Source organism: Zootoca vivipara, chromosome 10 (assembly GCF_965207765.1).
Source record: "Zootoca vivipara chromosome 10, rZooViv2.hap1.1, whole genome shotgun sequence".
Taxonomy (NCBI): Eukaryota; Metazoa; Chordata; class Lepidosauria; order Squamata; family Lacertidae; genus Zootoca; species Zootoca vivipara.
In genome coordinates, this window is record NC_142593.1 from 35,281,721 (window position 1) to 35,303,094 (window position 21,374).

General features: G+C 38.3%; 2 protein-coding genes across 7 annotated transcripts in view; one reads left to right on the top strand and one right to left on the bottom strand.

Moving 5' to 3' along the window:
• Positions 1-10,400, top strand: part of SCAMP1 (secretory carrier membrane protein 1) — a 31,601-nt gene extending 21,201 nt beyond the window's left edge. For both annotated transcript variants that reach the window (XM_035099897.3, XM_088652722.1), the window contains exons 6-9: positions 1,239-1,398; positions 2,641-2,742; positions 4,172-4,289; positions 7,156-10,400. In XM_035099897.3, the coding sequence (XP_034955788.1) occupies positions 1,239-1,398; positions 2,641-2,742; positions 4,172-4,289; positions 7,156-7,320 (545 nt within the window). In that variant the 3' untranslated portion in view covers positions 7,321-10,400. The remainder of the gene's footprint in view (positions 1-1,238; positions 1,399-2,640; positions 2,743-4,171; positions 4,290-7,155) is intronic.
• Positions 10,401-13,150: 2,750 nt separating this feature from the next.
• The window catches only part of LHFPL2 (LHFPL tetraspan subfamily member 2), a 101,910-nt gene continuing 93,686 nt past the window's right edge, over positions 13,151-21,374 (bottom strand). For 4 of the 5 annotated variants that reach the window (XM_035099593.3, XM_035099592.3, XM_088652724.1 and 1 more), the window contains one exon: positions 13,151-18,478. In XM_035099593.3, coding sequence (XP_034955484.1) covers positions 18,222-18,478 — 257 coding nt within the window. In that variant the 3' untranslated portion in view covers positions 13,151-18,221. The remainder of the gene's footprint in view (positions 18,479-21,374) is intronic. The other variant, XR_015945999.1, reaches the window with a different exon arrangement.

Consider the following 21,374-nt stretch of genomic DNA (forward strand, 5'->3'; position numbering starts at 1 on the left):
GAAAATGCATACTAATTAGTTGTTGTAACAATTAAAACACATTGGTTTGCAGTCAGATAGGCATTTATACTGCCTAGGATCATAGCCGAAAACCAATGGTATTACAGGCAGCACTCCAATTGCACTTAATTCACATCCGCTTAAGACACTGAAATAACACTGAAGTGAAAGGTTTCTGGTTGGCTTTTTTTACACATTCAAGGACACTAAGAGCACTTTCTTGAGGACTATGTGCACAAAACTTTCAAGATGCAAGGGCTGATTGTGGGTGGCTAAAGCAAAAACGTAAGGGAGGAAAGAAACAGTGTTGACCATTATTATGGGAACAAGAATTTGAATCCAGTCTACAGAAAACCATAATATACTAAAAGCTGGTGAAGTGAATGTGGTAGTAAGGGGAAATAGTACCTGCCACCCTTAGAGAGAGTCATACCTGGGGCTGACAGATACTGAGAAAAACAGTGTTCCTCCATGAGATGGAAATTAATTGGCCATGTTGTTCAGTTGGCAACCACAGTAGCATATATATCACACTTACCTATTATTTCATACCCAGGATCAAGTTTGATACCCCCCACCCCCCGCTAATTTTGATCTTTTATAGAAGCAGACTTTAAATCCGTGGCTCAGTTCCAAAGCACTTCACACAGTATTCAGGTTTCACATGAGAGCGTTTCAGCTCCCCTTTTACAGTAGCTGCCTCTCAAAGTTTTTTCCCACCCATCAAGGTTACCCCATGAATCACTTGGGGTGCAGCCCAGGAATATAGAAAGCTACGTTATGCCAAGCTGGACCATTGATTGATCTATCTATCTAGCTCAGCATTGTCTACACTGATTGGCAGCGAGTCTCCGGGGATCTAGACAGCAGTCTCTCCCTGCTATACCTGGAGATGGCGCAGATTGAATCTGGGACCTTCTGCATGTAAAGTAGATGCCATGCCACTGAGCTACAACCCTTCACCAAGAAAACAATACCCCATCTGCACATTCTGTAGACTACATTGGGGATGAGTTCCTATAAGGTGTCCAACAATCAGTTTTAAGGGAAATATTTCTTCATGGTTTTTTTAAAAGAGGTTATTTAATGTAAGCACTTTGAAAAAGTTTGGAATTTGATTATTATCCACCCTGATCAGTGATCAGATCCTGATATAAAATCAGTAGAGGTAGCCTATTAAGTTTTTATATATTTTTAGAATTGTGGCAATTCAATTTTAACATGCCTGTTTTCTATAGTTCATGCAGTGACGCTGTTTCTTAACATCTTTGGATGTCTGGCCTGGTTTTGCCTACAGCCCATTCGAGGAGTTGACTTCGGATTGAGTATTCTCTGGTTCTTGCTTTTTACTCCTTGTTCATTTGTCTGCTGGTACAGACCACTTTATGGAGCCTTCAGGTAACAATTTCCACCTACTGTGAAATTAATGCTATTAAGGTACTACATAATTTAACTGCTTTTTAATCATCCAGCACTGGCCTCAAAGCATAGATTAGCAAATGGATAAATATATTAGTCTCTTGCAAACGTAGCCGCTGTTTCTTATAATTAGTGTGATAGGTTAGCTAGATGTGTCCATGTTTTATTCCAAAACATAAATAGTGGTTCAGTTAGCACACAATGCTAAGTCAAACCATGGTTTAGTATGAACAGTTTCTCATAAGCAAGGCTTACTCTTTTTGTCTCTTAGACTAAATTAGACAAGCTGCTTGCTTTTTGGAGTCTACTGTTCTCAGAATTAGGCTTTCAAAAGCCATCTATTTTAAAATGTGGGGTGGGTGCAGTTAATATAATGCACTAGGCAGGGATAAGGAGAGGCTGTTTTGCCAGCATAATGAAACACAAGCTCACTCACTTACGAATTCTGGAGTTTAGGCAGCTCACACTTCTAAACTCTTCTTTTGCACATTTTAATCTCCTTTCCTCAGAACTCCATAATTGGACTCTGATCTGTTATCTCCCTTCCCTGGAAGAGAGTTGCTTTGCTATGTGCTAGTCCCTACTATTACTTGTTAAAACTTCCTCTTCATGCACCCAGTTTCCACGGAGATGGTATATACAGCCTCAGTGCCTGCACCTTGTTTTGTTGGCAAAACATTAATCTTTTTAGTCTTAAAGCTAAAAGCAACAAAGCAAGTCCCCCCCGCTAGCTGTGCAAGAAAACAAGTTAACAATCCTGAAATAAGTTAACTATCCATATCATCAAATAAGAAAAGATTGGAATTAAAAAGAGATGGAGAAACTCTTATTATATATCAGGCAGAACACTAAGGTCATTTTTGTTGCAGCCAGAGTTCACAGCACTTGCTAGAATGTTAGTAGATTTGCTTTGGGGGCGGGTTGTGGGGAGAGGATTGCTTCTCATACTTGACATTTCTTTAATTGTTGCTAAGCTTGTGGTTTTACATTATTGTAGTTTGATTGGATTATATTGATAGTTGGGGTATAGGAGGCAGCTCTGTTCCCATGGAGATCAGCTGTACTCATAAAAATTGTTTATTTGTAAAAGATATACAGTATGTATGGTTTTGTTTGTTGCTATTGATTTGCTTTCCTGGTAGAGATGTTAAACATAAACTTTGGAAATGTTTCTTAAATATTGTGAAAACACCTGACAATTTCCCCCCCTCCCTCTTTTAGGAGTGACAGTTCTTTCAGATTCTTCGTTTTCTTTTTTGTGTACATTTGTCAATTTGCTGTGCATGTACTTCAGGCTGCAGGATTCCAAGGATGGGGCAATTGGTAAGTGGCTTATTTTATCATTCAGTGGAGAGTGCAATAACAAGCCACCTTCACAAAGTTCAACAATGCACAGAGGAACATTTTGCATTTGAAAGTTTTATGGAGGATAAGCAGAACCATTATGCAATTGTTAATCAGCAGCAATTGGTCATCTAGCCAGCGACTGTGTACCAAAAAAGTCCATAACTGATTTGCACCAACGATGTATCATCCAAATGTCCATGGTGTGTAGATGACACTTAAGCCACATGCCTAGTCACAGCTGTATCTCGGCCAGAATAGTTGGACCACTGTCATCTACGTGCTGGTAATCTCCAGGCAATGTGCTCTATGTGGCTTACCCTTGAGGTTGGTATAAATACCTATGCAGGTTAGATACCTCCTACAGATCATCAGGTAGTCCATTCTGTATAACATAGGAATTGGGCCTTCAGTAGGGCAATACCTACCCTTTGGAACATCTTCCCATTACATGTCTGACAGGGTCCATCTCTATTGTCTATTCAACACCTATTTAAGATCTTCCTTATCTAACAAGGCTTTTTAGTGGAGACTTTTTCCCATTCTGTGTATGCATTGAACTTGAACTTGTTTTTATATGTGCTTTTATTGTTAAATCACTTCAGAATGTTTTATGGTATACAATTCATAAATTAAATAAACAATTTAAGAATTGTATAACAGAGTTTCAAATCCCAGTCCCAATGCACCTAGCTCCTGGGCATTCCAAGCACTTTGTCATCACAACTGGTCTGTCAGTTGTATGTAGATGAGTTATAACATGCCTGCCTGCTGAGCCCTCACTGCAAATTCAGAACAAAGTGGCCAGAGGCATCAAGAGCCCAGCCAATAACCAGGTGAGAGGTTGAGGAGGCACAGTTTATGTGCAAAAAACTAAGGTTGTTAAAGTGTATCTGGACTTGTCCATTAGGACACGTTTGTGCTGAGCGAATTATAATGTCCAACTGTCTGCTGAAGTTTCCACCTAGCATCTGTTAGATGCTTCCTGCTGATGTTTCGTTTTGACCTATTTGGTAGCAGCCAAAACAAAACTTAAAAAACAACAACACTTCTGTTCTTGAAAGGCAATGTGTGAAGAGATTTTGAAGGAAACTTTATCATACTGTATTTATCAAGGTTGCCAAACTTTCTGTATAATTAGAGAGAACAGTAGTTCCACAAGATTGTTCAAGGAATAGTGAAAAGTGAATTTCAAGATAATTCAGTAGTGAACTGCCTTACTGTTTCTAGAATCAACCTAAAATGCTTTCAAAACCTTAGTTGTGCTGGGTTCCCCAAATACTCCAGTAATTTCCTGTAAGGATTTTAGTGAAAGAAACAATAGCTATGGTATTTCAAGATGTATCATATTGGGGCATGTGTATGTTATTTACCTCTCTTTTATTATTTACCTTTCTCTTGTCTTTAGTGGATGGATTTCATCCCTCACTGGGCTCAATCTTAGTATTCCAGTAGGCATTATGATGATAATCATAGCAGCGCTTTTCACAGCATCTGCTGTCATCTCACTAGTAATGTTTAAAAAGGTACGTTTTCTGTGTTGAATCCATATTGTTGATAGAAGGCTTTGTGTTTGCACACATATGTTAATCAAAGGAGTCTGCTAACTTCTTTCTTAATTTATGTTAACTTGGGCAGATTGTCATGGATAGAAATGTCACAGAATCAAATTAGGAAATTGGATATTTTAATTGTTGCCAATTCATTTGAGTTGGAATGTGCTTGATTCCTCACTCCTCACCCCTCACCCTTGTTCTTTTCCAGCTGTAGAAGTCATCTTATTTTTATGGCTTTTGTGAAAAGAGCACATCAGGATCCTGGGGATTTCTCTCAGATAATATACTGGTATATCAAACAGTAAAATTTATGCTTCAGCGCCTTTCATTTTAATTCTACATAAAGTTCTGTCAGTGTAGGCCAGGTTTTCCCAGTCTGGTGCTCTCCCATCAGTGCTAGTCAGCATGGCCAGTGGTCAGATATGATGGAAGTAGTTGTCCAAAACATCTGGAAGGCACAAGGTTAGGGAAGGTTGCTGGGGTTTTTTTGGGGGGGGGGATTAACATTTAGAAGCTGCAGAAAATATAATAATTAATTAATACCCTGCCCATCCGGCTGGGTTTCCCCAGCCACTTTGGATGGGTTCCCAACAGATTAAAAACAGAATAAAACATCAAACATTAAAAACTTTCCTAGTTTTTTATTTCCTTGACATCTGGTGGGAGGGCATTCCACAGGGCAGGCACCACCAACAAGAAGGCCCTCTGCCTGGTTCCCTTTAACTTCACTTCTCCCAGTGAGGGAACCACCAGAAGGCCCTCGGCGCTGGACGCTCCTTTAGATATACTGGGCCAAGGCCATTTAGGGCTTTAAAGGTCAGCACCAACACTTTGAATTGTGCTCGGAAACGTACTGGGAGCCAATGTAGGTCTTTCAGTACCTACATTGAAAGAAATGATGAGATGAAAATAAGGCAAGTTAGATGAGGGATATTTGGGTATTATAATTATTGAAACAGATGACAACACACACGTTGTTCTGATGTGCCATAAATTGTTAATAATAGCACAGGAGCTTTTTCAATGGAAGAAATGCATCAGTATGCCTTTGCATGCCCAAGTAGCTCATGGTATTTCATTTTGAAACTATAAAAAGTAGTGGCCATGAATGTTAGAGGAGGAACTAGAGTGAGCAAAGCATACCAGAGAGATGTATGGAGGCTACTAAACAGTCAAAAATCACCCATGGTATTCCTCACAAGTGTTGAGTTTTGAGCTCTCCACTCAGGCTGAACTGTCCAGCCATCTGTGAAATCATGTGTGGTGTTGTTTTTCTGTAACCACTAGGGGTCACACTTTATATCTTATGAATACCTGCTGTGGAGTTCAAATCATAGATGATACAATAAGCATGGTCAATAAAAATAATTCATAGAAAACCTTTTCAAGAATGTAGCTAGGTAGGATCTACTTACATCAGCATCTTTAAAGTAATTTGTCATATAAAAACAATTTAAGACAATTATGATTGATCTTTGCTTGCTATACATTCATCATAGCCTGTTAATATTAGGTCACATATTTCAAGAAGCTGACATAGCCTAGAGGAGGGTTGGTTTAAAAAACAAGAACCCCGGTGGAATGAAATGTTTTCCTTCTCTCTTACTTTAGATTACACTTATTATGGAGTATTAAAGAAGGGCAAAATATTTAGCCATTTGCTGGAAGGGGATATGAAATCTGTTTCTTATTAGGTAACAAATTTAAATATGTACATAGGAGGGCTTTGGAGCAGATACGAAGGCAGCAACTAAATCCCATTCTATTGTTTTCATTGGAGTACTGTATAGTCTTTTAAAATATATGTCTAGTGAGTTTTTCTCAGCCCTTCATTGAGTTTTATCTAGATCCTTACAGATTATTAGAAGTAATTTTGTATTTTGTTTTGTTTTTGTAAAAACAAAACAAAACAAGCGGATAAGAGGAGTAATCTGTTTCTTAAATGTGAGCTTAGTTAAAGAAGAACATTCTTCTACTCCTCATCAAAATATTCACTTACAAACAAGATGTTTCAATTACAATGAAATACTGATGGCTGCATTTGGAATTATTTTGCTTATATTTTTCATCTGATCATCTTGGCTCTGCATGGTTAGACGTGAAACAGGCAAAACTACCATAAATATTTCCCTTATTTTATAATTCATCAAAAGCTGTATAGCTTGTCAATAGTTTCTTTCTAGCCATAATAGCTTAAAGCTGCATCAAGTTTTGCATTCATGAAAAAGTCCTTGGTGCTTTAGAGGTCTACGATGTGGACACTGACAAGTAGCATACACACCAATTCCTGAACTTTAACTACATGCAACACAAAAATGGATTCATATCTCACGTTCTTTATAATTTGTAGTATCACTTATCCCTTCTGTGATATCATATCATGCTCTTCACAGTCTTTGCCAATGGCAGCCACTGACGGGAAGTGGAAGCAGGGAAGCATGCAATGTGATGGGTGTCTCAACCCTTAATAAGTGACATGTTACAGGGTTCTTGGGGGGCTTGCAGGAGGATTGCTGCTTTTAGCGACATTCCCATTTTGATCAGGTAATATGTAGTTATGCCCTTACATTCCTATTAGTGTGGATTAAAGAAGGGCAATATATTGAATCATTTGTTGTAGTATATGTAATTATTTCTCACTAGGAAACAAATACGTACACTGGAGGGCTTTGAAGCAAAGACATGCAAGGGAAATTTAACCAGTGATTTAATATCTTCAGAATTGCTGTTTTTGCTACAAATATGTTGGTGCCTAAAACTCTGCTAGGTGCTGTAGGCAAGATTTTTTCTTTTTGGAAAACACACCTCATCATTTCACTCTGGGCTTCTTCCACAGGTACATGGTCTCTACCGCACAACTGGAGCAAGTTTTGAGAAGGCCCAACAAGAATTTGCAACAGGGGTGATGTCCAACAAAACTGTACAAACTGCTGCAGCCAATGCTGCGTCAACAGCAGCAACTAGTGCTGCTCAAAATGCTTTCAAGGGTAACCAAATATAGCGAAAAGAAATGAAAAAATCACTACCATTTTCAGCTGTATTTTCTTTTTCAGTCACTTATAGTCCCTAAAGACTTGTGTTAAAAATGCACACAGCATGTATGTCTCTTCGGCTGTGCATGGGCTAAAACAGGAAAAGGTCCTTGTTCCATTACTTTGTACACTTATTTATTCAATCAAAGGTACTCCCTAGCTACTACTCTTAACTTAAAATGGTTCTATTATTCCTCATCTTTTTGGAGGCACGCTATATTTGGTGAAAATTTAAAACAGTGAATCTGAAATTGATATGGCAACTTCTGGCGTCAACTTAATGTTTTGTTTTTTTGCAAAGGTGGGGGGGTTCTTGTCAATAGCTGCCCCTGGAAACTTTCATTTTGACTTGAGACGAGCACTTTGGATTAACTCCTTCTATTCATAACTAGCTTCCCTATTTTCTTAAAGTAAGGAATGGGGCAACTGATGGTCTTGAATATGAAATTTTGGCTGCTGCTTTATAGCTTCAGCAGCTGTTGAAGGACAAATGTAAGCTTAAAATAAGTATGATAGATAATGTAAATTTCTTTCTTTTTTTAGGATAATAGGTCTTTTGATAAAAACCTGAGTTTGCATGAAACAGTTTTGACCATGCTGAGCTAGTGTTTTGGTCCAGAATTTGTCTCTACCACTATGGTCACAGTATTTGTTGGGATCTGTTTTCATGGCGTGTGGTCTTCCTACAGAAATTTTGGAGCACAGGTAGTCTCACCAAAATAATATGTGATGCAACAGGCAGTGAGAATTACGTTTCATGGAATCTGAGTGATTATATATGCTATTTTTAATTTCAGTATTCATGTCTTTGGAAAACATACTGCTAAAGAGAACCCATTAACCAATATTTAGAACACTCCCATAGCTAGTCCTTTTTGACCTGTGTTAAAATGCAGTGGAATTTTTGTTGTGCTTAAGGAGTCTGCCATTTTTTTAAGTGTGCACTTGTGTTTAACAATGGTACTAAATCTTTAGCCTTGTCAATCACTCTGTTTATTGCTTGTACAAACATCTGAATATACAGTATCTTATTGAAATCTTTAAAAACAACCATAGTCTCTAATCAGGCATTTAAAAATGGAATTTAATTATGTACTTGAATTCTTTTTAACATACTTCAGCCTTTATGTGTGATTTTTAATCTGAATAAATGCATTTTATAAAATGCCGATTGAGGATGAGTTTTCAGTGCAGTAATAATCAGCTACGTTTGTTACACAGAGGTTTTTTTGTTTTTAATTCATCTTGGTATCCTGAGTCGTAATCAGCTCTCATTTTAAGGTCAACACCCCACCCCACCCCACCCCGTTGACATTCTGAAGTATATGAATTATTGGATTGCAACTTGGAACATATCTTGGATTAACTTTTCAAATAGCATTCAACTGCTGTCATTAAAGACTCTTAATTCTTATATACTGCATAAAGGTGTTGCGATATAGGTCCTCATCTTAACGCACTCTGACCCAATATTTATTTGGGGAAAGTATTATTCAGCTGACCCACTGTTGTAAAACAGCATGGTCTAAAAGCTATGTCTGGGGTATATTCATATATCTCAAATTACAAACTTTACCTTAGATGAATAAACAGGATAAATTTGACAGCTTAATCACAACAGCAAATACTAGAAAATAGACTACGGTATATGGGAATTACATTTTGCAAACAGTTTTCTATACCGAACACAAAGGGCAAGTCATATCCTGGATGATGTGAGGAATTTGATGTATTTAGTCCTTGATTAGTAAAAGGGTTCTTAGCTTTCTTTAATGTACATTTTATTTCAATCCTTCATCCTACTTTAGCTGCCCTATAACATTTTTGTTGCTAATCCTTTAACTTGTATTTAGGGTGGGGGGGATGAATTTTATTTGCAGTTTAAAAATCAATAAATTGTTCTTGAATATTTTTTCCTCAGGGGATAAAGCAAAATAAAACTTGAAATAGATAAATGCAAGGCTAGTTTGCATAAGTCTTGTAGCTGTTTTGGTTCAAGAAAACATATGTTGATTTTAATGTGTACAATTTTACAGATCATCATCTAGAAAATTAACCACCAAGGTTAAATCAAAAGTAGCAGAGTGAATCTCAGAATTGTCTCCCAACTTCTGATTTTTAGTTTTTGGCAAAAGGCTGTTGTATGTTAAAATATTTAGCACCAGAATTAAAATATGTCGGTTAAAAATTAAATACCTATTATTTATGTCATTTTGTAGTATCCAGTTGTGGCTAGATCAAAATACAGAGTTTCAACACTGGAATGTCAGTACTCTTGGCTATAATTTTGGCATTGGAGTCTATTATCTGAGGGATATCTGTATATTTTGTAAATTCCTAACAATGCTTTGCCATCCTGATGAATGTCACGGTTCTGTACAAATGCACACAGATCCTCTGATGTTGCATGTCTGGGTAGTTCAAAGGTTCTACATATTTATTGTATTAACTCAGTGACATAGAATAAAAATGTTTCCTAATTGTTTGCTCTGTATAGTTTTAAAACTCAAGTAGGAAATTTTTGTAAAAGGCAAGCTAAAATGCAAGAGGGTTAATGTGTACAGAATGTATCACACATTTCTCCCCCCCCCCCCAGCTCTAGTCATATGTAGTTACACAGAGGCAGAAATTACTTGGATTGGTTTTATTGCATTATGGATTGATTTCATTATTTCATATGTTGTAAGTCACCTTGATACATTACTTAAAAACTGATGTGTGACTGTGCGTTCAATCCAGATTCTGGCACTACTAGTCACATGTAACTATGCACAACTAGAGCTGGATCGGGGTTGTTTTTTTGTAATCTGTATATAAATTCTGTGATCTGCTGCAGTGGGAAAAATATGTCAATTACCAGAACAACAAATTGTTACAATTAGACCTGGGACTGGTTTAAAGAAGCACCCAGTAATAGTTGGTGTGTTTTGGTTTTGTGATGTAAATTGGAAACTTTAAAGAGAATGGTTTGTCGGTACTGACGAAATCTAGGAGTATTAAATTTTGTCTGGGAACTTGTTGGAAGTAAACTGAAACCTCTGAAAACAAACCTTTGCTGGTATTTTTTATATCCGGATCGCTTTGTCACTGCTGTGGCGGGTCAACTTCTCTACTGTGAGTCCTTTATGAATGTAGCAATAAAGTCTACGGATAGTGGCCACAATCCAAGAAAGTATATAACTAGATACAGCTGTGGGCCTTTTTTTCTTGGTTTCCACTTTTCAAAACCTGCCTTGTGTGCCACACAGCAAGCTACAACTAAATTGAAAGCCATGTTTGATATGCTTGGTTGGGTGCTATGGAAATTATGTAAAAGCCCTGATTGTGTCAGTTGTGTGACCAGAGGCTCTGTGTGCATACTAGAGAGACCTTATAAAGACAGAACTAACATCATCATCAATTCACGATACAATTCACAGTGACCTGTTATTCTGGTGTCTGCTATAACAGGTCACCGTGTATAACCGAGCAGCTACAAGTGGGTCACAAGTTTTATATGTGGGAAACATCTGGAATAAGCTGTACAGTTTATGGAATATTGTAGAGCTGGAACAGGTATAGAAGAGGGCAACCAAAGGGAACAAGGGGACTGGAGAAACTCCACTATAAGGAAAAGTTACAGTGTTTGGGACTTTGGGGGAGGGGGCAAATATAGGGGGACATTACAGAGGTTTATAAAATTATGCATCATGTGGAGAAAATAAGACCGCCCCCTCAATACTACCAGAAGCTGAGGTGATCCAATAAAGCAGAATGGTGGGAGAGTCAGAACAGATTGAAGCAGGTAGTCCTTCAGATGGCTGAGTTAGTGGAACTGACTCCCCAAAAGATATAGAGATGGCTACCAACTTGAATGGCTTTAAAAGGGAATTAGACAAATTCATGGGTAGAGCTGCTCACTGGAAGGACAGATCGTGAAGCTGAGGCTCCAATACTTTGGCCACCTCATGAGAAGAGAAGAATCCTTGGAAAAGACCCTGATGTTGGGAAAGATTGAGGGCACTAGGAGAAGGGGACAACAGAGGACGAGATGGTTGGACAGTATTCTCGAAGCTACGAACATGAGTTTGACCAAACTGCGGGAGGCAGTGGAAGACAGGAGTGCCTGGCGTGCTCTGGTCCATGGGGTCACGAAGAGTCGGACACGACTAAACGACTAAACATCAACAACAATGGATAGAGCTATCAGTAGCTACATAAGCCTGATGGTTTTGTAATGCCTCTAAATACCAGTTACAGGGAATCACAGGCATCTGGTTGGCCACTCTGAGAACAGGTTGCTGGACAGGATGCAGCAAGATGTGTTAATTGTTCAGTTACTCAATTTTTGCTCTTAACTGCTATAACTGTTGCTATAACTGCTGCATTCCACAAAGACAAGTAACATATAATGATTGGACAAAAGAACACCACAGTGACAACTAAGAGACTGGCTTGTACTAGTCTCAGGCTCCCATAAATATGTGAGGCTTCACCTCGTTTTTGTCTTTTGGAACTATCCAGCCATCTTCTCTGCAAAGAATTCTGTGCATGCTCCTAAACCCAAGACTACTCAAGCAGGTAATCCATATCAAAACTAAATTGAACTAAGCTAACATGTATCTAAACTAAATTCTTGCTTTTGTTTCAAGTATGTTTGATTTGGTGCCTTCGTTTTTCTTCCTCCCTCTCTCAAATAAACATTTTTTTAAATACTTTGGACATCTGGCTTCATTGGTTTTAAAAAATGAGTTTTCCTCACTAAAATCTTCCTCATGCATGACTGCTGAGATGTCTAGGGATATTTCACAAGGTTTTGTTCAAGTTCTTTGTTCACAGGTCTTTGGGAAAATAGATTGAATGCTTCTTTTGATATGCTTTCCCTAGAGCTGGGCTGAAGAGGCTCCTTGAGAGTATGTCTCCGAAACTCACTAAGCTCCTGGCCAAGGTTGTGCTAGGAGATGTACCATAGCCTAATTGGAGGGACGCAGGTAGCGCTGTGGGTTAAACAACAGAGCCTAGGGCTTACCGTCACCGATCAGAAGGTCGGCGGTTCGAATCCCTGCGACGGGGTGAGCTCCCGTTCCTCGGTCCCAGCTTCTGCCAACCTAGCAGTTCGAAAGCACCTCAAAGTGCAAGTAGATAAATAGGTACCGCTCCAAGTGGGAAGGTAAACGGCGTTTCCGTGTGCTGCTCTGGTTTGCCAGAAGCGGCTTTGTCATGCTGGCCACATGACCTGGAAGCTGTACGCCGGCTCCCTCGGCCAGTAACGCGAGATGAGCGCCACAACCCCAGAGTTGGTCATGACTGGACCTAATGGTCAGGGGTCCCTTTACTTTTACCTTTATTATTAGTAGCTACTAGACATGGTCTGCAATTTCACCCATTTTTCCTAATTGCACCAACAATTTTTAGTTCTCAGATGGGTACTGGAAAATACAACTGTTAAATGCCTCCAATTGATTGCCTTTGTTCTCTTTCTCTTTTGGTTCTCAATGGTTACAACCAACAGTACAACTATTCACTGGTACAAAGTTACCTGCTCTTCCTTTCACATTCAATCAGAAGCCAATGGCAATCTCATTCTTGTAGTTCCTCTCCTGTTGCATGGATAACGGCTTGTGTCTCTTTCAGGAATTACTAAGTAATTGGATTTATATTCCCCACCTTCTTCCAAGGAGCACTGGGTGGCAAACACATCAAAATTAATACAATTTAAATTTCTGAAAAATACAAATTAAACCAACCTTAAAAACAACAACCATATGCTCCCAAACTAATATCAGGCTTGTCAAAATCAGAAATGATTTCTCAGAAAACTTCAAGGGTTAATAACTGTTTATTAGGCAAAGAAATTACTATATCGTAGACAAATTAAATTAGCAATACAGCTCAACAACATCCTTTACTATGTTTAGCTGACTAGAGAGCTTCAAACATTCCTCTCGTTCCTTTTATGTTGATGAGCTTGCTAATTGCTAAACAATCCTTCACATTTAGGCTATAAATAAGTAGGCCTGGATTTCTCAGAGTTCAGGAGATGCTGGAAATCCATCATTCCAATTATTGTTAACCCCACCTTCATTCCAATGAGGGATTTTACAGGACATGGTTCACATCTGATAAATATGAAATAGAATTAGTGTAGCTGTATTTGCCTTTGACCCTTTCAACCTCTCTTTTTCCTTATTGCACATCTCACGCCATGTGTATCTTTTAATTTTTTACCCTCTGGAAAGCAGTGGCACATAATACAGTAAATGTTTACAAAAATGATTCAGCCGCAGCTATTTAAGAAATAAATTGTTTTTTTACACATTTTGAGCTGTTTAGAACACAGGTTTAAAACACAATTTCTTGAGTTAATATAACACACACTAAGAAGCATTCACATATATGTCATCTTGTGAAGGCAAAATACTTTATAAAAAAGGGGTTCTTGAAGTTTGTTTAGAGGTAAAACACAAAATCTTTCTTAAACCACAGGATGTAGTCTGGAAAACTTTCAAGATTCCTTGTACATAGATTTAAACCTTGTGACTGGCAATAAAGCTTCTATCCAAGGAAACACAAAGTTGTGTTGATAGCAATGGGTGTAAAAGTGACAAAACCAACCATGCTGTAAGTTTTCTTGGAATTAGGAAATATTTATTGGAATTCATGAAATATAAGTTTAAATGAAAACTAGGATATATTTCAACCATAAGAAAGATGCATTATGCCATGTAAGGAATGCCAATGTTTGGTTACTGATGTGCTTATTTGCAAAAGAATGGGCTGAAATATTTCAGTGGTTGAAATCTGAACTATGCCATTGGAAAAAAAATTTAAACTAGATTTTCCTTGAGTTCTCTCCCTCCTCCCACAATACTGTAATATATAGCCTCACATAAGGAATTGTGTCTGCATATTACTGAGATAGGACTTTCTGGAAAGCTCTCCAACAGAGAAAATGCTTGTCCCTTTAGAGCTTATTACAACAGCGTTTCTCAACCACTGTTCCACGGCACACTAGTGTGCCACGAGACGCTGGCTGGTGTGCCGCGACGTGCGGCGACGAGAAGGGCGATTTGCATTGTCACGTGCCCACCGGAAAGCAATATTTCTCCTCCTCTTTCCCAAAGCTCAGTGCAAACGAGCCTGGCGGCCGCCAATATTCAGCACTGACCCGCCAGAAAGCAATATTTGGCAAGTGTTTCTTACAGTCATAATTATAATATAGGGCGGCACAGAGTTAACTTTTTAAACTTTTTTAATGGTGGTGTGCCTCGTGATTTTTTTCACGGAACAAGTGTGTCGTGGCCCAAAAAAGGTTGAGAAACACTGTATTACAATACATGATGGGCAGGACTCAGCTCGTTTTTGACCATGGAACCATTCATACCTGTGTTTTATAGGTAAGCAACAAATACAAGTTCTTGCTAGGTGGTAGCACAGTAAAGCATCATCTTAGTAGGATGTAATGTTAAATACATTTAAACTTCCCAATTATGTGGTAATATTTCCCAGGGCCTAAGTTTCATAATGCACACACTTCTCCTAGGTATGCTTCCAGTCCATGTTATAGAAACTTCACTTAGCATTTATAGTCTGCAATTCTGTGGTTCATGTACATTAGAATGTAGAGTTTATAACTAGACCAAATGCCACTTCGAGTGTTGGTTAAAGCTGTATCTACCATACTGGATTTGGAAATATTAGCCATTGCACAACTAAAGAAATATTTTACCTTTTTAAATCATTGACTAAAACACATGGGATTGATCCATTGCTCAATCATGTGTGCATGTGATTTATTTTTACAAAGAGAAAAAGCTGCTGGTTTTAGATACATACCTGAGTCATAGGAAGTGTCTTAGAAGCATTCTCTTTATTACTTTCCAACAGGAGTAAAAATCTATTTGCAAAGAAGTTCTTGCCAACTGCAGCTTTTATGATTTTATTTTAACTGTTCAATTCAGGGGGGGGGACTCTCTTTTTTAAGATGACAATTTTTGCTTTAAACACTGCAGCACTACAGTGTATTGTCTAAAGTTGGCATGGCCATTTGTAACCCTTACTAAAAGGGCAGTTGGAAACGTGAGAGACCAAGTAAATAATGGTTTGTTACAGCAATGAATTCCTTAAAACATTTTTCAAGAGCCCCATATACTACTAATCTGTTCCATAAAATCTTTAATTTCAACTGTGAACACTCTCACTCTCTAGACACATTAATTTCTGATTTTGCCACTTCAATTCTAGACTGGAAGCTGTTTGTTTGAAATCCCATGATAGTTTCCCCAGAGAAAGTGATAGAAATCTTAGTGTTATACCTCAATTACCTTCAAATGTTTGTATCTCAAAAAGCAGTATGGAGGTTAAGTGCAAGAGCAACTTAACAATAAATGGGGTTAGAGATGTGAAACAAATTATTGAATCAGCATCTTCTTCTTTTTAACAGCTTATGGCTCTTATCGCCAAACTGCCATTTGGGGAGAAGGAAATCTAAAGAGAAATTGTGAGAGCAATTGTATTTTTAAAAGGGGGAAACAGAATACATATTCTGACTTGGAGTAACTACACACCTGGATCACAGCCATAATAATTACAGCAATATTCATTGGGGGGGGGCAGCTTCAGACATAAAAATTATCCATGTAAAATGTGCCAAGATCATATTCTGTGATAAAATTGACTGCCAAACAAATATTTCATTAGCCCTGTGTCCTTATTGAATATGCATTCTGATCTAAAAAGGTTAGCTCTAATTGAACCTCACTTTCAATCCAGAGGTTTTTCGCTGCTGCCAAAAAGTACCAAAAAGGAGAGCAAACTAAAGAACATCAGCATGGACATTAAGAGGGAGCCCTTTTAAACAGGAGAAGCCCACCATGTTCTAGAATGAGATGGTCTTCCTCAGACCTGTGCAGATTGTGACCTATCAAGCCAAGCATAGTCCACAACTATGTGTTTTGGTTACCAGGACCTTGCAAGCCTTCCTTTATGTGCTGCCTGCTTAAAGCTGCAAAAATGAACAAGGGTTGTTATGCATCTGGCAGAGACACAAAAGTAGGCTGCATTTGGCTTGGGTCGCAAGTAATCTACCACTTTGTAAATGATGGAACAATGTTTACAATATTTGGATTTTCAAGTTAGGTGAACCTGGTTGTTGTTGGTTGTTTTATAAGACCTTATCCTTAAGGTAGGAAGACTACTTAATGGTGTCCATCACGCTTCTAAAGTCTTAATGCATGTTGTATTATAATCATAATGTATTAATCATAAACTCTTTTATGCTCTTGTTAATGGGAATGTCCACAAGTTTTTGAACAGGAGAAATTGTGGAAGGAGTAGCAGCAGCTCTGACAAAGGAAAGCAAACTTTGTTGTTCAAGGTAATGTCTTAATCGGTACTGCTGGAACTGAACATATCAGCATAGTTGGTAATACCCCCACAAAATTTGTATGTACATAGTTGTTGCTCATTTTTGTAGTACTTACTATAGCAGTGGTTAAAGAAGCAGCAGCCATGCACAATAAACCTGAGTTAGAGGGGTAGATACATTCCTTGTTACTGGAAATTTCAATTTTCTTAATTTTAGAAGCTATGGTAGAAATAAGTGGTTATCATTAGTGGTTTTGATGTAAAATTTTAGTCTAGCTTCTTGGCCTCCAACTGCTGCAAGTTCTTCCCATCAAAAGGTAAAATATGAGAGATCAATGTTAATAAGGCTAATCTAATACATGAACATCTTAATATTAGCCATCAGTTAACCCGTCATTATGACAGCACCATGATATTTTGTTTTAATGGGTTTCAAAAATTCTTAGGCTTGTAGAAAAATTGCAGAAGTGTATGTATGCACTGTCTTGCAGAAAAAGATCACCTCTGGAAAAATCATTGAGCTGATTAAAATCACCAGCGTGCAATATAGCTGTAAAAAGATCTTTCAAAAGCATCAGACCTTAATAGAGTCTGTCCTTAGGTGGCTATTTTAGGCACATAATCTTGGGCAAGATGAACACAATGGCAGTCTGTACTAGGAATGGCAAGAAGCTGTTGGAGGTACCCTGTGGGCACCATTACTCTGCTTGCTACTGTCCTTGAAGGTGGATTAAGGTCTACACTTTCCACTAGGAGGTACACCTTTGCGGCCTAAGTACTACCATTACTAGTTCCTAAGACTTGCTTCACCTATCTACATTTATACAGCTAAATCAATCACATATTGCCAGTACTACCTGTGCTCCTGAGCCCAAAATAATTTAGCTTTCATTCTGGTGGCTGCTGTATACTGTACTTGTTCTGACTACAGCAACCTATTTCACATGTTTACTGGGCAAAGTATTGCTTACAAGCCCCAGCCTATGAAAATCCCTTCCTTGCAAGCTTCATTTGGAATCCCTGCATATTTCCTGTATCCAAGTTTTCCCCACGTGCTATTTCAACAAGATAAACTCTTCTAAATGCATCCCGAAGAAACTGCTGTGGGAATGGCACCAAGGTGGCATCTAAAACCTTTGAACTTGAAGCCTGGTTACATTATCTTTCTGTACATAGTGGAAACATATTGACTTGTATTCAGCAATATCCTTCCAAGGATTCCTCTGCAATCCTTCATAGTGGTGAACATACAAGAAGAACTAAGCATTTCCAAAATCATTAGGCACTGTTCATACAAACTGGAAGCCAACAGCTGTATGTTGTAGCATCCTTCCACTGCAGCCAGGTGCTGTGATGCTGACAAAGTAACATTTTCTTCTTATGCTGCTGATAGTCCTCCATGCCCATTAAGTGACACAATACTGCTTGAGTTCTAAAGGCTTTTGTGTGTGTCTTGGCACCAGTTCATTTAGGAGTCCATTTAGAAGCCAATTCTGCTGAGACATGTAAAGGTTCTCTTGAGTCATTAAAGGAGACAGATAAGACTTTTCCCTTCTTCAATTTCTTCCTGTACTTTGTCACTGGAGGTGGCAATTTCAGCTTGGGCGGAGAAGACTGCGCAGATGAATGTCAGAACAGTGCCACCAATTGCAGTGTAGAAAGCCCAGCCCAGAGAACAGTCACCAAGTTTATAAGCAGAAGCATAATGTCCACAATAGTCTATTGCCTTCTGACAACCCCAGCCAGCAGGGTATAAGATCAAGCCTAGAATAAGGAAGAGACCTACCAAGAAAAAGAAAGAGTAGTTAGAACAATAGTGCAAACACATCACTGTAAACCAAACTGGCACAAAAAGGAAGTATATCATGACAAAAGGGGAGAGGATTCAGTAACTACAATGCAGAATCACTTGGCCTGCAGGCTTAGAGACCGACAGGCAATGCCCTGTTTATAGTGCAACTGTGGGTTTGAGTTTGGCATCCTGAATGCTGCTATGCAGGAATACAAACCCAACAAGATGTGGCCAAATGGAGAATTATTATTATTACTAAATTTATTACTTGCCCTTCACCAGCTGATCCTAGGGTGGGTTATGGCAACATTAAATTCAGCATTAAAAACAGTTAAAACAAATACAGTCACATGTAAAATGAATCAAATGACAACACTGAAAAATATTTACAGATTAACTATATTCTGTAAATATGCTGCTATGCAGGAATACAAACCCAACAAGATGTGGCCAAATGGAGAATTATTATTATTACTAAATTTATTACTTGCCCTTCACCAGCTGATCCTAGGGTGGGTTATGGCAACATTAAATTCAGCATTAAAAACAGTTAAAACAAATACAGTCACATGTAAAATGAATCAAATGACAACACTGAAAAATATTTACAGATTAACTATATTCCTATTATTCCTCCCCATCTCCACCAAGGATGAAGTTTTTTCTAAGTTATAAATCACAGCCAGTATCAGTTTGTTTCTTAGTAAATCTTGAGGGCAGGAACAGCTGTGAGTGCTAGTTTCTGTCTCATTCACGGCAATTAAGATTGTACATGTTCCAGCACATTACTATTTCTTAATTATTGGGACAGAATGCCAGCCAGCTGTGAGAAACATCCCAGTATCCCACATTGCATAAAGCTGCACTTGGACATATGAGAAGGTTCAAAATGCATCAGACCCTGTATGTAAAGTCCTTTAACAAGCATTTCTTAAACAAAAAGGGAGAACCTGGATTATCTGTAGCCTTTTATCATTTGGTTGGTTGCAAAACCTCATATGTGAATTCTGTTCCAGTCTTAACATTAGGGATTTCTCTGTGTACTAAGTCAGGAACAGCCAAAAACATTGTGTAGTGAGTGTTCCTTGCCAGCATGCCTATGTCACTGAGACTATAAAGTATTGCTTCATCTTGGGCAGACCAGGATAAACTGGGCTTTCATCCTTCTGAGCCCACCAGCTGTGACAGACTAAACACCAGAAATCCCCTTCCTGATGTCATCAGAAGTTCCTTTGTCAGTGTGCTATACAGTATCATTTATCTGACTAGGAGATTTATTGACAGAGCATAAGTTTGAAAATTACGATTTTTAGCACCAAAATTTCATTTGAAATGGCTTTTATCTATCAAAATTTTATGCACATGTGTTAAAGGAAAACAAAACTCGAGCATAACCTCTGAGGGTGTATGTGCACACCAAACAACCTTGGTGAACTGACCCCAAAACTTGACTTCCTTGAGGAAATGAGATGATGATTAAACCTGTGGTATAGCTATATCCTGGCTTGCCGTTTACCAGGGACCTGTCAGCTTTGGGGAAAGGATGTCTGTGCATTTTATCACATTTTTCACCTAAAATTAGTTAACACTGCACAGATTACTTCTTAAAATGTAGGCTATGTGCTCATAGTCAGAATCTTTTTTACAAATTGGCTTCTGTTGTCATTAATTCTGCTTTATATGCATTTATCAGACAACTGAGTAAATAAGATTTAAACGCTTAAATGTCTGCTAGCAAATACCACAAGATACTACTGTGTGGTACATTAACTTATTAGCACAGACTTATCAAACAGGTGTGTCCAGGCATCCATTCTATCTGTAAATCAAATAATTCACTAAAGATAAATTTTAAGCAGCCAGTTTCCCCCCTTCTCCCTCTTTATATCTGCCACTCAATTAGTATGTCTCTATAATTTAACTGAAGAACATGAAATTACAAATCCTTCAATCCTTAAGTATTGCGGTATCCCCCTACTTACTATTTAATGATCCCTGTGCAAGTCTTGTACTGTGCAAATGTAGGGAAGAAATGGAGTAGCTAATTAATTTGGTGCCTTTAATTGGACTTTCAGAGGCTAGAGGTAGCTTTGGAGAGAATGTTCAATTTAAGTTTTGTGGAGGTACATCTGGAGGGGCACCTCCACTTTCTAAGTGCTTAGCTAAAAAGGATTAGCTAAAAAAAAGTTAATGCAGAGAGACACAATCTATCTCTCCAAAAACAGAAAGGAAAAAGAGAAGTATATTGTGCTCTAGACACAAATTGACTTAGAAAATTAATAAAAAGAAGTTGTCCATATAATTTTGAAGGGAGTTCAGTAGCAAGAGCTAGGTTCTAGTTTAGGTAGCTAATTGTCATGTGCCTTTTTATTTTGGTTTCAAAGGTTTTATTTGGAACTCCAGGAATGTAACAAGAACTGTGGTTATTGGATACGTCTAAGGAAACCTTATATGCAGGGCTTGAAGGCAACAATCCTCTTCAATTGTTTGGCCCTAACATCTGGTATTCAGATATGCACTGCGTCTAAACACTGAAGTTTCACTTAGCTATCAGGGCTAATAGCCACTGAACATAAGGAACAACATCACTGTTGAAAGCCAAGAACCCAAATAAAGTTCAGTACTAAAATTCATCAACGTCACACATAACTCTGACTGCCTTGCACTGGATCTGAGCAATGCCAGACCAGCAGCAGTGGCAGTTTTGCAATAACATAAAGCAGATCCCCCTGGTCTGATCTTGGAAACAACTCCTTCAGAGAGTATGGTTACCCAACTGTTTGTTTGGATAAGCCAGAAGCATGATATTTAGTTCTGACAGTCTCTTGTACAGTTGTTCTGCCACATTAAACAGCAGAGTATACTGGCAAAGCTGAATGTTGTCTG